The sequence below is a fragment of the Girardinichthys multiradiatus genome, chromosome 10 (genome assembly GCF_021462225.1).
Source record: "Girardinichthys multiradiatus isolate DD_20200921_A chromosome 10, DD_fGirMul_XY1, whole genome shotgun sequence".
NCBI lineage: Eukaryota > Metazoa > Chordata > Actinopteri > Cyprinodontiformes > Goodeidae > Girardinichthys > Girardinichthys multiradiatus.
The window spans coordinates 14,839,080-14,858,065 of record NC_061803.1 but is presented as its reverse complement, the minus strand read 5'-3'; the positions used below and the strand labels follow the sequence as shown (position 1 = coordinate 14,858,065).

The following is an 18,986-nucleotide window of genomic DNA, read 5'->3' as shown; positions in this document are numbered from 1 at the left end:
TTTTCTGCATTTAGCTCCATTCATCTTCCAGTGAACTGTGACAAACTTCCTTATCTCCACTGAATAAAACCATCCCCAAAGCATGATGTGGTCACCACCATGTTACACTGTGGAGATGGAAGTTTAATTTTGGCCCCATTTGACCTAAGTTCCTTCTTTCAAATGTTTGCTGTGTCCTTTACATAGCTTGTGGCAAACTTTAAAAATGACTTCTTTTGGCTTTTCTCTTGCCACCCTTGAATAAAGGCCAGATTTGTGGAGCACATGATTAAAGGTTTTCCTGTTGACAAATTCTATCAAATTAGCTGTGGATCTCTGCAGCTGCAGTGATCAATGGCCCCTTGATTTTGATAGGTTTAAAGATGTGTCCCGCTCTTATAGGGATGATAAATTGAATAGTGCTGATATTTTCAGAGGTTGGGATATTGTTTTATAAGCTAACCCTGCTTTAAGCTTCTCCATGACTGTATTCCTGACCCATATGCTGTGTTCCTTTGTCTTCATGATGTGGTTTGTTTGCTAAAGTTCTCTAACAAACCTCTGTGGCCTTTACAGAACAGCTGGATTCACAATGAGATTAAATCACTTTCAGCTGGACTCTGTTTACCAATTAGGTGAATTTTAGAGGCAATTGATTTTGCTGGATTTACGAGTATAAGAGGAAAACGGGGCTGAAAACAAATTCACACAACACCTTTCAGTTCAGTTTTGTAAAACATCTGAAAACCATTTAGCATTTTTATTTTACTTTACAAATAAGGACTCGTTTATGTTGGTCTATCACAAAAAACTCTAAGAAAACGTATGAATGTCTTTGGAAGGCTGCATACCAAATGTGAATGTAAAGAGACAGTACACTCTGTGCTTTTAAATAACCTTTGGTCAGGTTGTATAATAATTTAAATATAAACTCAAAACCCCACACCACAGATATCACTTTGCCACTATTTATTAAACAAAGATGACAGACAAGTCACATCTTACAAAAAAAAACTATTATTTGCACTGAATTACAAAGCAAATTAATGTAAGTATTTTCATTTGTTTTGCAAAAATTAAAAACAGGCATTGTTGAAAAACCTCAAAATCTATTGCACTGTTTTATTTATACAAATCTGACTGTAAAGCCAAAAGAGCTGCTTTACTGCATCCCTTTTTTAATATTTTGAGTTTCAGACTTCATGCAGTCATTACCTAAAGATTTAGGTAGTTATAACTTCAGGAAGCAGGAGTTAGATAACTTCTCATTTTTACTTACTAATGTCTTTCAAAAGTATTGTATTTCACTTTAATTCCCTGAAGAAAGGCCTAAGGGCAACATATCTGAAGTTCGACTGGCGAAATGTTAAATTTTTGTGCGACATATAGAGCTCTAAACTGAGTGAAACATTTTCAAACATCAGTGCACCAGAAATAAGCTTTGTGGCAGCCACATGGACTCAAAAAAAAAAGCGTAATCCAGCACTGCTAAACATTCAAAAGGCTTTATTACACCACAAACTGAAAACATGAATGATACAAATAATACAGCTTAAACCAATCAAATGAAGAACATGGTAACAATACATGCTTCCTCTGATAACTTTATCCTGAAAGTGCTTGAAGTCTGAAAAAACAACTGAAAAGAATTCATATAAAAGGCATAATTAAATTAAAATATGTCATGTGTTTTTAGACTTCTTTATTTTCTATTATTTTACCCATCTCTGTAAACATGTTTCAGGAAATAGTGTGTATAAAACAACTCTTGGATCCTACATGGTTTTAACTTTTGGTATACAAGAAATTGATCAAACTGCTTTTGAGGTCAAGTCACACCGACATCTCTTAAAATTGTGCCTGAGTTGGGCATGAACCGGTGTGAGATTCTGGCAGTATATTAATCTTTAAAGGTTTTCTGACTTTTATGACAGAAAACTCTAAACTAAACTAAAATAAATAAATAAGTCAACAAAACAAAACATGATTTAGTTGCTTTGCATTTGGCATAGCATTAGCATTTCGTGCATTTGGCAAAATATTTTGTTACAAGTTCAACACGTTTTATTTAGTCCTTGCCGACAAGATTTTTGCATGTTTTTACTGGTATGTTTGACCATTCATCTTATGCCAAGAGGTTCCAGAGCTTCCCAGCAATCATTCTAAGTTTTAGCTCCCCCCACAGGTTCTCTATGGGATTCAGGTTGGGAGCTTGGCTGGATGGGTCACTCCAGAACATTAATTCCAGTCAAAAGAAACATAATAAAAGCATATTTTGTTCTTAACTGTATAAATATATAAACAAAATGAGCTTAATAAGATTTGTGGTTGGCACTCCTTTAAATATTGAAATTAAATTGTAATTCTTGAAAGCTATGGTTAAGCGTTGCATGTTTCAGCCAGCTGACTGGCAGGATGCAGCAACCTGAGGGAGGGACTGCACTGCAACATCCTATGCAGTACTCAAAACTTCGGTCACTTCATTACTTTCTCTGTCATCTCATTAAAAGGACTTTAAACCACAGGAACGATATGAGGAAATATTTTAGAAACTGTAACTATTTAAAATTTTGATATACCTTAATACTTGCATCTAGCCAATGCCTAGTCTGAAACAATGCAAACCAGTGACGTAGCTTTCCAAACTGTCCTTCAGATAAAACATTCAAAAATCTGCACAAGTATAATGATGGTTCAGGCAAAAATGCAAGGGGATCACATCACCACAGAGAGCACATTTAACTGTACTAGCTAAAGGCCCCCATATCTTGATGACATAACATCATTTTGCCCACTCCCATGCCTGCAATATAAAACTGCGGTGTTGGGGACTTAGCCCATGCACCTCTGAATATCTCAAAATCACTGAGCAGTGAAGCACATTAACAAATATAAAAACATTTACTTTCTCTTAACAGTCTGTAAATAACCTTCTGTAAAGCCCACTGAAAGCATTCACAACCTCGGTCCTCATCGAGCAAGAGGCCACCCATTCTACCTGCCACGATTAGCACATTAAACACTCGTGGTTTAGACTGATGTGACCCAGTCAGCAGGCATAATGATTAATTAACAGCTCCCGCAAAGTGGGGGCCGGCACTGGAAATTCAAATCATGACAAAGTTAATCAGACTAATTGTCAAAAATCTCATTAACATCATGCTCACTGTCAGAATTAAGCAGAAAAAATAGAAAATTGGATCTTTTTCAAAGCACATTCACACAAAGACACTTGGAATATGTTAGTTACACACAACAAAGTGTCACATCTGTATAAACAGTCATTCATAAAAACCTGTTATTTTTTGCATATGCACATTATTCATTCAGAATACTTCCATTAATCCTTTAATCGTCTCCACTGTCATATGCTAAGTGTGATGCTGTGAATAATGTTGGCTGGGATTTTGGCATCAGCTTCCTCGCCACTGACTCTGAAGATCACAAAGGTGTTGGAAGGGATGGTGGCGGTGGCGTTTAGGGATGTACCCAGCCAGCCGTGAGGGCCTCGTTTGTACATTTTAACTTTTACCTGAAGAGTAGAAAGCAGAAAACCAAACATTTCATTCAGAAAACAAAGATTAGCAATTACTAAACTGGGACTTTAATTGGACCCATGTGCTTTAGGCAGATAAAACCAACATTGCGATTTTTGGCAGCTAACACTACAGAAGAGATGGGCAATATGAATTTAAAATTCTATTTTATAATTTCTGGTATTTGTTGTGATAACGATAAAAGTGAAAATGTATCTATAACTGCATACAGTCAGAGCCTCAAAAATATTTTCTAAAAATAAACTTTTCCATCATCAAATAGGCAAATATATGGCCCTCTTACACAGCCTTCTCAGCCTAAATACTATCAAAAACTGTGGAGCGAGCTGAAGAAATGAAAGCATAACAGAGGACAAGAAAACTATGGACTGTCTTGCAAGATTGTACAATGAGAAATGGTCAAAGATCCTTCTCTCTGTATGCTCCAATCTTATCAAAAGATAAACTAAGTGCTGTTCTACTAGCAAAAGGGGGTTTGTACAAAGCATTAACAGGAGTGGCAACAGTTGTGCCACTGGTGATTGTATTAAAACAATTACTTCCCAACAGCCTCTACTAAATACATATCCTTAAACTAGACTTAGATTATGCTGCTGCACTAAGTCATTTTCCACATCTTTATTACAAAGGCCAATAAATTTGACAATTTATAGCTCATGTTTTACATGTGTAAAGAATCATGTCTTTGCACACATTAATACTGCTGTGTAACTATTAAATTGTAACCCTTCCCATCAGCTGGTTTAAACATTGAGCTTCTCAGTCTGAACAGAGAGCCCAAGAGAACAGAATAAATATTAAATTAACCCTGTTCTCGGTATGAGCTTTAATTCCCCTCCGCATCTTGAATGGAGTCATCGCTCCTGTGATTTTCTGTAGGTTGTAGGGCATAATACGCTTTAACACTACATCAAAACTGCCTGTTATGTTTCAAGCCTGACAATGGAGGCCTTAACTAGATTTAGACATGCAGGTAATTGAACCACATCCATTTCAAAAAGAATGCCATGCCGCATCTCTTGTTTGGCTGCATTTACTGGGGATAACAGAATATTACAGTGCCTTTTCACAGTTCCATTTTCTTTCACTTTAGCATTAGGCAATCTTTCAATTATTTTTTTTTCTATGTACTTTCATCCCCGGCTTTCCATAATGTCTAGGCCTTTTAGTTAATGCTAGCGACAGTCAGAGCCTAGTATATCGGCCCCTTGTCCATTTTGCAGGTCATTGTGGAAGCCCAATGGGCCTTTTATTACGGTAACATCAAAAGGCAGATAAGCATTAGAGGTGGGGAAAATACCCTGCACTAGATATGTTCCCTCTTTCCTTTGTCTGCTATTGAAAGTGATCATTTTAATAGTGAAGAGGTTGCTGAGCTTCGGGTCTGATGGGAAGTGCAACACCCCTGACAGCCTATGAGCAAGTCGATAACACACCACAAGCACACAGCACACCCTCAGCACCTGCACGCTCTTGCTGCTAACCTAATTATCTGCAACAAAGGCCGCCATGATTTCACACACACATCTTTCCACCATTTACTTGCTTATTAGTGTGCATTAAAAAAGCGGTAGAAAGATGGAGAAAAAAAGAAAAAAATACTAAACAATTGTGTCTTATATTGCAGCCTTGGCTGGATGCCACATGGCTTGTGTTACAATAGCATCAGGCCACTACAGAGTCAGTGAGTGTCTATTAATTTGGGATGCATGAAAAAGTAGCATTGTGACAGCTGGTGGCTCAACAGTTTACAAACCAAGGCAAGAACATCAGAGTGGAATTATTCCAACAAATTACAGCCAAGTGCAATCACACCTAATCAGCAATTAACTAATTTAAGGCAAAGAGAGATAGATGCTTCTATCCATTGTGACGCTGCAGAGGGTGCGACAATGCAGCTTCTGCATCTTTCAACCTGAACAAAATGAACATATATTAGAGGTTGTACTGCAGAGGAACAAAATTACCCAGAAGCATTCTGACAAAGTGTATGTTCAATTATTGCATCAGCTAATACTAGAATCAAGCAGAGAATGAGCTCTAAGTTGCTAAAACAGGAGGGAATGCCGAATTTGCCATAAAATCAAAGGTAGAGTTCCTGTTTGGCCCAGAAAAAATGTGCGCTAGATGTTTTTCTATTTAAAATAGTTGAACAGATTCAGAAACTGGTACTGCATGTTACTCTTAAAGTCACTTAAAGCAAAAGTCTGAACCAAAAAGCAATACTGTTTCAGATTTACAAACAAACCATAAAGGCACAACTAATCTACAGTGCCTTGCAGACGTTTTTACAGCCTTTAAACCTTTCATGTTTTGTTGCATTACAATAAAAAAATGTATAGTTTGTATTGAATTTTTATGTAATAATCCAACACAAAGTTGGACATTATTGTGAGGTGGGAGGAAATTATACATGGCTATTTCAATATACAGTCATATTCAATAAATTAGAATATGCATTCTGATAAGGCTCGTTTGTCAAATTAAAAGTCTCTTTTAAAAATAACAACCTTAAAGCAGGTATTAAACATGCCAAGCAAAGCCAAGCCAACTTTATTAATAAAGCACTTTAAAAACAGCAGGCACTGACCAAAGTGCTGAACAAAAAGAACAATTAAATTAAATTAACAAAAGATTAGACTATAAAACAAATGAAATCATTAAAAGTAAAAATAAAATCCAAATAAATGTAGCAACGAGTAAATAAAATTTAGACATGAAGAAAATAAAAATAAAATTAACAACTTATACCGTGTCAAAGGTTGAAGATAAGAGGTGGGTCTTAAGAGCAGATTTAAAAATGGCTAGGGAAGCAGCTTTTCCAATTTGAAGCAGTAAAGCATTCTCTAATTTGGGAGCTGCAACAGCAAAAGCCGGATCTCCCCTGAGCTTCGCCGTGTCCCTGGCACCTTCAGTAACAACTGGTCAGCTGATCTGAGGGACCAAGAAGTGGCAAGCAGGTGCAGTAGCTCAGTGAGGTATAGAGGGGCAACACCATTTAAAGACTTAAAACAAAAAAGGCCCTTAAAACGAACTCTAAATGGACAGACAACCAGTGCAGAGAGGATTAAACAGGAGTAATATGCTCTCTCCTCCATGTTCCAGTTAAAAGCTGTGCAACAGGGTTTTGCACCAGCTGAAGGTGCAATATTTTTAAAACCAAGGTTTGTGACAACAGGCCTTCTGTAATCCGCCAGACAGCTAACATCTACACGAGAAAAAGACCTATCAGTGACATTCGGATTAAAAGTATCATCCGCATAACAATGAAAAGCATTCTTATGCTTTCTGAAAATGGAGCCAAGGGGAGGGAGATATAGGGAAAGTAACAGAGGTCCACGAATTACGCCCTGTGTGACCCCATATGAAACGGAACAGAGGAGGATCTGCAATCATTTAGGCCAACAAAAGGTTCTCTCAGCCAGGTATGATGTGAACCACTCTAGTGCAGTACCCCAGAGCCTACACAGTACTACAAGTAGGATATCAGAATGGTATGGTCCGCTGTGTCAAAGGCTGCCGGAGGACTAGGACTGGTTCCCTGAATCTGTAGCCAAAAACCCTCAATAATGCAGATTGTAAAGCCAGATTGAAAAACTGCACCTGATCTTCCTCTAGAAAGGCTTCCAACTGGTTGTAAACAATTTTCTCTAAAATTATATAGAAAAGGAAAGCTTTGAAATAGGCCTAATGTTTGATGGCAAAATAGGATCAAGGCTATATTTTTTGATCAGTGGTTGCACTGTTGTCTGTTTAAACATTTTAGGAACCACACTTAAGGCCAGACTATGTAAATACCAGCCAGAACAGACGGGCTGAGAACAGAAATATACTTTTTAAACAGTCGAGGTAGGACAACATCAGCAAGGGAACCTGAGGTCTTTAGATGATCAACAACCCCATATAGAAAAGACAGTCAGAGACTAAAGGGTCCAAATACATCAGCCTGTGTGTAATTAATCTATATAATAAATTAACTTTTCATAAATATTCATATTTATTGAAAATGACAAATCAATATATGTAAACCAGTCCTATGTAGTTCTGGCTGTTTTTTTATGACCGTTGTTCTGGTGTAAAGTGATCCTCTGCCCATGTCTTTTGCTGTCTCCAACAGGTTTTCTCACTCATTATATTTAACTTCACCCATCTTCCCATCAACTGACCAGCTTTATTGTCCCAGTTGAAAAAAATCATCACACATGACAGTATCACCACCAGATGTTTCATCTGGCCAGAACACCTTTTTAAGCTACATGGCTTGTGGCAAAAACACTAAACTTTGAAATAAGTTGTCTTTGAACCATGGTTTGCTTCTTGACACTCTTCGATAATGGCCAGACTGGTGAAAAACAAAGCTAGTACTTCAAAATATTATTCAATCTGAGTTTTGGATTTCTGCAGCTCCTCCAGAGTTATCATGGCTGTCTTGACTGCTTCTCTGATTAACTTACCCTGCTTTTAAACGTCTTAACAACTTTACCCCTGACCTGCTTTGTTTCTTGGTTTGATGATAATGTTTGTACATTAATGTTCTCTAAATAACATCTGTGACTTTAACACTGAATATATTCTGAGATAAATTTACACACACTGGGACACAGTTTACTGACTTTATAACTCATTTGCATCTGGATTTTGTTCAAGGGCATCAGAATAAAGAGGGGTAAAAGAAATGCACAGTAACCTTTCCCGATTTTTACCATGTTTCTGTTTCCTTCCAGGTTTCTCACAATAATCTTAGTCTGATAAATGTTATTTCTCTTCAGGATACTAATATTTTATTTTAAATATGGCAAACACAATCAACAGCTACCCCTACAAGGAAATAGACAACAATAAAGTACCAGTAAGCATATAGATGTATGGAAGCAAGGAATTTGAATTAACAGAAAAAAAAAAAAACATTTTTCTCCTTGACCTGGGATCACAATTTAGTTAATTTTCTTTGGGTATAAAACATATGTAGTAGCTGACCATAATTAGAACTGTTGACATAACAACAGATTCTGTGGCACTGGTGTCACAACTTGGTCACAAATTATATACCATCACACTGCTACAAAGTTTACATAAATGCCACACAAATGTCACATTAATTAACCAATAATGTTACTCAATGTTATGCTACATTAGACAGATGCTCTGTCTGCACCAGTGAAGATTCACTCATCTCGGCATGCCGAACGGTTGAAGTCGCTGACATGGCAGGATTTTTTTATTTTTATTAAATCAGTTAATAATAATTTGGCCACACTCATAGACTGTAAATAAAGAAATGAACTTTCAGCCCAAGGTGGGCAGGCGATCATTAAAATCAATAAAAACTGTCCTGTTCCAGTCACCAAATGACTGCATTTCTACCATGACAAAGCTGCTCAGAGATGGAATTACAGTTTGTCACAGCTTTACAATCTTCGGCAATCCAGGATGAACAGACCAATAGCAAATAAAATTATATCTCACCTTTCTTTGTAAATTGTTCACAAGTACACCATAAGTATTACACTGCCTGGCCGAAACAAAAGTCGCAACCTGGATTTAACTAAGCAAATAGGTACAAGCCTCCCATTGGATAATTACTACATGGGCGATTATGTTTCAGCTGGCAACAAGTTATTTGACCCCAGCTGGTGCAATGAGTTTCTTCTCATTCTTAAACAACCATATCAAAAGACACATCCCGTGGTCGAGGAAAAGAAGTCAGTCTGTTTCAGAAGGGTCAAATCATTGGCATGCATCAAGCAGAGAAAACATCGAAGGAGATTGAAGAAACTACCAAAATTAGGTTAGGAACTGTCCAACGCTTTATTAAAAACTGGAAGATAGTGGGGACACATCATCTGTGATGATTGTGATCGGTGATCACTTAAACATTTGGTGAAATCAAATCAAACAAAAAGAACAGAAGAACTCTGGGCTATGTTTAATAGTGAAAATAAGAGCATTTCCACACGTACAATGCGAAGGGAACTCAAGGGATTGGGACTGAACAGCTGTGCAGCCTTAAGAAAACCACCAATCAGTGCGGCTAACTGGAAAAAAAGGCTTCAATTTGCTAGGGAGCATAAAGATTGAACTCTGGAGCAATGGAAGAAGGTCATATGGTCTGATGAGTCCAGATTTACCCTGTTCCAGAGTGATAGGTGCATCACGGTAAGAAGAGAGGCAGGTGAAGTGATGCACCCATCATGACTAGTGCCTACTGTACAAGCCTGTGGGGGCAGTGCTACGATCTGGGGTTGCTGCAGTTGGTCAGATCTGGGTTCAGCAATAGTATGTGTTCAAAGAATGAGGTCAGCTGACAACCTGAATACAATGAATGACCAGGTTATTCCATCAATGGATTTTTTTCTTCCCTGATGGCAATGCCAGGATTCATCGGGCTCGAATTGTGAAAGAGTGGTTCAGGGAGCATGAGACATCATTCTCACACATGGATTGGCCACCACAGAGTCCAGACCTTAACCCCATTGAGAATATTTGGGATCTGCTGGAGAAGGCTTTTTTTTTTTGGTGGCGACAGTGTATTTCAAGCACTGACAGCCCGGAGTGTTTGTGTGATTGTGGGCATCTGTAGCACTTGAGGACAGTACCCTTGGGGCAAAGGCTGGGTGGAACAGAAGGGGCTGAGAGCTCACCTATCAGTGTCTACTCTGAGCTGCCTCTCTCCTTTTCAGAGATGTTGGAAGTCATTTGAATGACATCACTCCTCGTGTTTCAGACAGACTCCTTATTTACCATATGCCAAATGTTTCCACAAAGCAATAAGAAGGTTCACTCTGCTGATACTGATCTCCACTGGTTTCCTTATCTTTTACCTTTTAGCAGGTGTATTGCACATATTTAAAGCATGTTTGAAATATAAAAGCATGTTTTAAATTTGATTAAATAAAACACACAAAATAGATTTTTCTTTGTGACTACACAATGGAAACCTTGTTTATTTATGTTAAAATATTGGAGTCTGACAAGTTTGATGAATGTGATTAATGAGAGGAACTGTGTAACTGGGTAAGGATGTGTCACCGTCTTTGTGTATCGCCATTCACAAAGTTCAGATTCTTTCTCTGATAAAGTCAAAGAATCCCAGCAGGGCATCAGTCAGAAGGGCATGTTACCTGGAGCCATGGGTGCAGTGTTTCAGGTGAACTCTCAGTGAGCGTAACGTCACACCGGCTGCAGACGACGGGCTCTTTGTTCTGGGCCGTGTCTCACCAGACACAAACGGAGAGGTAATACAGAGTGACACACCTCTGACAAACCAAATGTCTTTGTTGACGGCCCAAAATATCATGTAAAGGGACCAAAACTGGTTTGTAGATAGATACTATGCTGTAAAAACGTGATCCCACTTTAGACAATTCTGTTCTTGTTTTGTTGTTAAACTGTAAATGTTCCAGATCACCAATATTAACTTTAATATCAGGCAAAGATATGGTATCCAAACATAGATTAACTATAACTCATAGATTAACTTTGATTAACCACATTATTTAAAGAGCCGGATTCCATTTCTGAAGTCAGACCCAGACTTTATTATTGCAGACCTGTTGAATCAAGAACTCTCTTAAATGGAACCTGTCTGACAACATGAACATGTCTGACATCTGTCACGCTGGAAAGGAATAAAGCCGTTTAATAACTGGTTGTGCATGTTTTGACTGTTTCTGATAACTGGCAATGAGTTACATCTCCCAATTTTAGCCCACTTTTTTGCTGTATTGTTTTAATTCAGCCACACTGCAGGGTTTTTAAGCACAAAAAGGTTTTTCTGAAATGCTGAGTTGGCTTTACACTAAATGGAACAAGGTACACGTTCCAAAACGTTCCACTCTTTCTCAATAATTCGAAGAACATTTTTTTGTTTTTTTTCTTAAATATGATACAAACCATCATGTTCGTTTTGCTAAAAAGTGTTTTCACGTTGGAACTCTTTTTTTTTATTTTTATTATTGTTGAAGCGCAAACCCTAAGCCAACTGAGGCCTGCAGTGGTTTAGTTGTTGTGTTTTTTTTTTGACCTGCTGATATAGTTTTTGATGCATTGTTGGAGCAATTTACCTTCTAAGTAGCTTATTGTTAACTTTAATATTAACTAAATTGTTATATACTCATTTGTATGTCGCTTGAATGAAGGTGTCTATGCATAAACATAACTCAGCTTTTAAAAAAATGTGGCAAATCACAGTTAATTAACAAGTTTCTATTTCAAATAGGGTCACGTTGGTATAGATAGCTTTTTCTCCTATTAGATAAAATAATATTTTTTAAACTGCTGTTTGTAAATTTTTGACTATGAGATATTAAAGGGTGACAAAAAATTTAAAACTGAAGAAATGTTCCAGGGAGCTTTTTCACAGTACTCTACATATTTTGGAATTGAGGGAAAGGGATAACAATATATATCTACCGAGAGGGGTGTTAAAAGGATCAATGTTATATGAGAGATTTGAATTTAAATTTAATTCTGATCAAAATAAATAATATTTACTAGATGTACGAGTATATATTTTTTAACTGAAATAAAGCTGCATGTAAATTCAGTGACCACTATTGCAGTGTCCCTGCCCTACATCTGGTTTAAAATATCAAAATGCCATAACTAAACTAGTGGTCCAGATGTAGTTCATCCAATAAAATTATTAAACTTTGATTTGGTGACACGAATATTTACGTTGATAATAATGTTTATCTAAAGCCATAATGTGAAAACAAAAATAAAAGAAAAAAATTGCACAATAAATTCTAAATGGCTGTTTTCAAACAGACTGCCTCAGCTAACAGGAAGCCATTAGACTCTCTCCAATAACCATTTGCATCCAGTCACCCTGCTATGACTTTATTTCCATCCACATAAGTGCATTTTCTGAGAGGTTAAAATATGAATCCCCTCCTTTTCTCCTCAATGGGCCTGGTTGTCTGGTTGACTTGAGAGGGTCCAATCTATGACTGATTTAATTTCGTCTTTACGAACATCTCTAACAAAATTAGCCCCAGAGCACACACCGACTGTCCCCATCTGACTCCATTAACTCTCAAATCAGGTTTAAAGAGCATATTGATGCTGACTGTTATTAAGGGTGATTATCAAAACAACAGACAATGGGCCAAAGTGTCTGTTAACTAGTTTATCTATAATTTCACATAACCGTAACAGATGGCAGGGCTGTCTATTAAGTATTTTATCTATAGCCCACAACGGCTGTTTGAACATGCACTGTACTGCCATTTACATTAAAAGTACAACAGACAACTCACAGGTGGTCAGGAGAAATGAATTAGCACCCAAATTAAACTTTTTTATTTAATGGCAAATTCAGAAATGCATCAGTCTGAGAAAATCATCACCTCAGCTGGTCTTTTCTTGGTGTTAGTAAGGTTTTTTCTTTTGCTGTAATTACAAAAAGAAAGAATAAAAAAAAAAACAACCACTAATGGCTCTACGCAGTCCACTTCACCACCTTTATTCACCTCAATTAACGAGAATGGCTTTTGAAACTGTAATTAAGTGTCTCTGCTTCACTCAGTCCTCTTCATTATTCATGAATCCCTATTGATCATATCTAAGAGCCCTGTTCTGTGGGAGATCACTGTAATATCCGGAATCCACAAAACAAATAACTGAGCCCAGGGAGATAAAATTAAGATCTTTGATGACGACCAAAAAAAAAAAGATTCAGCAACAGAACCCCCACATTTAGTATCAAATTTTAATATAATAGAAAATTGTTAATTGGAAAATATCCTGAATGAAACCGTAGAATAAAACTAGAAAAAGGTAATTTTTAATTACAATTTTAAATTACTATTTGTTTGACTATTTAACAATGTAGTTTTTAATGTGCATGGAAATATAACAGTCACAGGGCTCAAAATTAACATTAACTTAATATTTCTAACAGCATTTACTTCTTTTTAGATGGATAGTATTGTTTTAGCTTTTCAAAGGCTTCCTATGCTGTAAATTATTTGAGCATGGTGGTGAATATGAACCCATAATCTTGGCATCACAAACACTAGGTAAGCTCTAATTTAAAAAAAAAACCTGAAGCGGTGCTTATATAGTTTAATTGGGAAAATTATAACCAACATCAAAAAGATAAAACTGTACAAGAAACTTGATAAAAAAGTTTAATCTAAGAAGCAGTAATAGTTTAAACTGCTGTTACCTGTTAAAAAGGCAAAGTGAAAGATGAGTATGGATGTTTTTCAAGCTGAAGAAGGTCTCTATGGAGAGGTAGATAGGATTTTGTTGCTTCTGAGGCATGCAGTTAATATTCCTTAAAGAAGCCGGCCAGAGAAAGATCAATCAAAGTCATGTAACATACAGTTCACCCTAAAATATTGACAGTCAGTTTTTAATTTGTTTTACTATTTGGTTGTAAACTATAACTTAACCAAATGAAATTTACCCTTACAACAAACCAGCTGCCACATTCTGTGCATATGCCTTCTTACTTTTGTATTTCTTCATAAAAAAAAAAAGAAATCTTTATTTAAGTCAATTTAAGGGAAATTATTTGTGAAATCTATCTGGAAGAATCTTTAATGGAGAAATCATGCTTCCATCAGATCTTGCTGGGGACTTGATAAATAAACTGAACTGAATATGAATTCAGATTGCAGTATAAATGTATATTTAGCAAAGTACATTTAAAATATACAGTTTTAAAATTTACTGTTTATTTTCAATATGAAATTAACTAGATTTATTTTGGATTGTTTTAAGACTTTGTTACATTTACTAGTGATCACAACGTTAAAAAACATGACTGAACTGAGTTTTTAACTGCTGCTTTTCTAATTTCCTGCAGTAGCTATCTGTGCTAATGCTGACTTGACTGGACCGCCTAAAGTGCAACCAGGTGGCATCGGATGGACCTATACTTGATGTCCCAGAGATGTTGTATTGGATCTATGTCATGGGAGGATGGCGGTCAGTCAGCAGAATCAATTTCTTCATCCTCCAGAAACTGCCTGCATACCTATGACCCACTGCACCAGCAAAGGGTCTAACAATGGGTCAATGAATTTCATCCTGATACCTAATGGCAGTCAGGGTGCCATAGTTAATCCTGTCTGTGCGTCCCTCCATGGATATGACTCAGTATGAATCAGTATCTCCTCCATGCTCTTGAGACTGTGCATTGGCACTTATTGATGTGCCATGCAGTTGGACTGCCTGTGCAACCTCTGTAAGGTCCAGCCATCACCTCATGCTACAAGTAGTGATGCTGAACCTGGTCAAATGCAAAACTACTGAAAAGCATTCAAAAATCAGCAAGGAAATATGTCGGTAGCCTCCACCTTCAAAACCATTCCTGTTTTTTGGAGTAGTCTCACTGTAGCCTCTTTAGTGCACCTGCTGTTAATTTCGATACCACCAAGTCAGCTGACGCTGGTTAACAACCCCCTCTGCTGCTTAACCAGATATAAAAATAATTTCAAATCTAAATCTACCAATGGTATGAATAATTTTGAGCGAAATTTAACACAATTTTGAATTTGCTATTTAGTTTAGCTAAATCAACTAGAACCTTTTGAAACTGTTACAATAGGATTTTGCTCATTTGAAACATGACTGACGTTTAAACTTACTATTCTAGCTCTGTGTAACAGGTTTCTTTGCTAACACTAGCTTAAGCTAAAATCTTAAAGTTTAAATCTCAAAGTTTGGTTATTTCTATTTGTTCTGTAATAAAAATTTTAATTTATCTATCTATCTAGTCAATTCTAGCTTCAGTGCAACGTTCGAGTGAATATTGAGGCCTTTAAGCTTTATTTATATATATATATATATATATATATATATATATATATATATATATATATATATATATATATATATATATATATATATATATATATATATATTCAAATTTACTGGAAAGTAGGAATGTGCAAAACATGAACCTTGGCACCTGATGTTTAAATTAACAAAAGAGTGCTTGAAGAGCCCTCCAACATGACTGCTATCACACAGGCGGAAAAATTTAGAGGAAACGCATAGAGCCATCTTTAAATCGACAGAAGCAGATTCTCTACATGGGACTTTTCACTACTCGAGTACTGTAAAGTACTCGAGTGAAAAAAAAAAGATTTTTACTAAGTTTAATCACATCGCAGCTTTTATCATTGCCTTCCAGTATGTAAGTGCTCTGTGTCGTTACTAGTTAATCACAGACACTTCGGATACTGCAGCACACTACCACCCCCCACCCCACCCCCCCACACACACACACACTACTGAGGTAATTATTTCCAATTCCAGTTTCCTTTCGAGAGCAATCCTGAAATTACAGAAATGTGAATGTCCTGATGCTTTATTCTTGAAACTATTTTCATTTGAGTTGTAAAAGCTGTTGAGCAAATTACAGATCAGTTTTTGAGAGAGAATCTATCATAAAACTTTTAAGAGAAACTTTAGTGAATAAATCACAGAACGGATTAACTGAATGTACATTCAAATTGCAAAAAAGATGCTTATTTATAGCAGCATCCTTACTTTAAAAAAAACAAACTATTTATTGAGACTTTGTTATATTTCTAAGTAGGCGTGTAATTATTTCTTTTGGCATGAGATCTTGTGATATCTATGCATCATGATTTGTATTGTCAAATTGGATTCTGTCAAGAGGTGCTACCAGAATCTTTTGAAAAGAGTGGCAAGATGTGGGCCTATCGTGTTCTTGGGGGTGGCACACCAAAACTGAGAGCCATATTAGAATTTCAGGAGTTTTAATATGTTCAACCTGTGTACAGGGAGGTGGACAATGAGCATTCAAAAAAGGTGTGCTATAAAAGGAGAAAATAAAAGATGCTAGAACTTGGCTTCTTCTCTCTTAAATTCATATTCATAAGATATATTATGCATACAAGACTGGCACACACTTGGCGGTACCACTGAGTCTGTTTTAAGAAACGCTATCCAGTTCCCATTATTGTGTGACCGTGTCTGGCAAAATAAATGTAATCTTTTATTATGTGAAGTACAGAGTGGCAATGTTGACACCCTTTCTATGTTTGAGAATTTTATTTTGAAGTAAGAAAGGAAGTAGTACTTGTACTTGTCTGTTGTTTTGAGTGATGCCATCTGCTTTAGAGTTTCATATTGGTGCAAAGCTAAAGGTCTCTGTTTTTTTGAAGTGTCTGTGTTTGACCATCTCCATCTTGAAATCAAAAATGCCTGGACTGGTGAAGCCTGAACCTTTATGGCATTGAACAGAGATTTTGTGAAAATACAGTTTGAAACTTATGAAACGTTTATTCCATTGGTTTTAAAACCTTTTTAAAACCAGTACCACCTAATTATTCAATATTACTATACTGCCAAGATGTTTTAAAGCAATTTTAAACTGAACTTGTAATTTTTCAGATTTGTTTTGTCACAAAAGAAAGGACAAAACATCCCTTTTCCCTGCATGGTTTAAATAGAAATTTCCAAGTTCCTAGTTGGAAAAAGAAAATCCCTGAAAAAAATCCCTGAAATCTGAAGTCCAGGAGGGAAAGACAGAGATTTTGGACCAACCCTGATGTTACAACTTAATATGGCCACCGTATGATAGAAATCTAATGATAGCTGTGGTAATAAGTTGTTTGTTTGCACTTCTGGCAACTTGTATCTTGTTAAATATTTACACACATTTATACATGTGCAACCTTGATTATTAACATGTCCCTTCTGGTCATTGAGTATAACAACTTGCAAATCTTATACTGATTTGACTTTTAGCAGCACCATGATCATGCTAAGCTGAAATTATTTCGAAAGCTTCAACCTTGGAGGTCAATAGAACACACCATATCTTATTGTATCTGTCTGAAGCAAACATCAGTGTAGTCATCTATTTTATGGGTTCTTTGGGCTTTTACTTAGAAACCTTGCTAGTAAAGGTTTTCTTTGACTCCCACTAAAGGCAGCCCATGAGCCATCAGTGTTTCAGAAGCAAAGCTCTATTCTATTTGTGAAAACACAAAAAATGAGAATTTCAATGTTTCTTTTTAGCATACCAAAATATATAGACTAGTCAACCATGGACTGAAATATTCAGATAAGATTATTTAAAACAGAGTTTGTGATCTGTAAAACCTTTATTTGTGAAAACAAAACAAATAAAAAGTTTTTTTTAGTTTTCAAAGACAAAATATTGCTCAAATCTCATCTTATTTTTGTGAGCCTAATATTGTGATATAATAATTAAAATACAATAAAAAATAACAATGCATGTATGTTTTAAACGTCTTTATAAATAATTTGAACTCAACATAAAAGGAGACTGAAGGGCCACTGTTGTAGCTGATAAGATCTATTTAGGCAGCAGAATTGTCAGGCTTTGTAAATGACCTGCTCCGGGCCTTTTTACTGTTTGCCATCGTTCATTACCAACACAAAGCAGTTGATGTCCCCCTCCTCTCAGCCTTTTCATTTGCGCTAAGCTCGACACGCACCAGGCTGTCCATTACAAGCCTGAGACACGTGCAGTCCGGGAGACGGCCAAACTGACAGGAATGTCAGGGCGGAGTTAAATTAACAAGCTGCAATTGTGTGGAATCTGTGGCCCGTCAGGGAGACGAGACGTAGCTCCAGCAACCAAGAATTGTTTATTTGTACAGTCTTTATATTAGTGGAGATGTTAACAGTGATTTTTAAAACCTGGCCGCATGCAATTTAAAACTTTGAGGAGGTCCTTCTGAAAACTGTCATACAAACCAGGGTTCATAAAACAGCAAAACAACCAAACGGGGTAACACAAAGATGAAGAACAAAAATAAACCTGAACTTTGGATTGTGACATGAACAATCTTTCGCCTTTTTCTTTCCCTTAACACAGAGTCACACATACTGTAATTACGCCTCAATCTATTCAAATTGAATGAAGTCAGAACCGTGGTCTAAGAATATAGACTGTAATAAATAAATTACAACCACTCTACTCTATCATTCTCCACTTTGGAGCATGTAGACCTCCCATTCACCGCAGAGCAATTATCCGAGCTCATGGGTAAAACACGCGCGATCTGATGCCACCTTTAACAGAACAAACAGATGCCCGAGCGAAACCGTAAGGTCATACCACAGGTTTTTCAGCCTGTGTATTTACAAGTAACAAATCAAAAGCATGCATTATTTCTGAGCCTTGAAAATATGCCCAGGGGAGATATTAAGTTTCCCTGCAACCCCTCAAGCTTCCCCTTTGCAGCTGCTTCACATGATAAAGTGGATGTCTTCCTGCAGACAGTGGATAACACTGGATTTGAGCCGAAATCGTCCGATGCACAAAACCATGTTTTAATTTTTCTGACTTCTATATTGAAACACATGTAGCCTGGTGCAGCAAATAAAAACATATCTGCAGCATGGGTCAGGCTTTGTGACATGTTTGCAATTTGAAAATATGTCTTTGAAAACAATATATTTTCTTTCCTTGTGTGTGTCCCCGTAGGCTAG

At 36.7% G+C, this 18,986-nt stretch overlaps 1 protein-coding gene across 2 annotated transcripts in view; it reads right to left on the bottom strand.

Moving 5' to 3' along the window:
• Positions 1–933: 933 nt before the first annotated feature.
• Positions 934–18,986, bottom strand: part of si:zfos-911d5.4 — a 28,009-nt gene continuing 9,956 nt past the window's right edge. For both annotated transcript variants that reach the window (XM_047376449.1, XM_047376450.1), the window contains one exon: positions 934–3,511. In XM_047376449.1, coding sequence (XP_047232405.1) covers positions 3,344–3,511 — 168 coding nt within the window. In that variant the 3' untranslated portion in view covers positions 934–3,343. The remainder of the gene's footprint in view (positions 3,512–18,986) is intronic.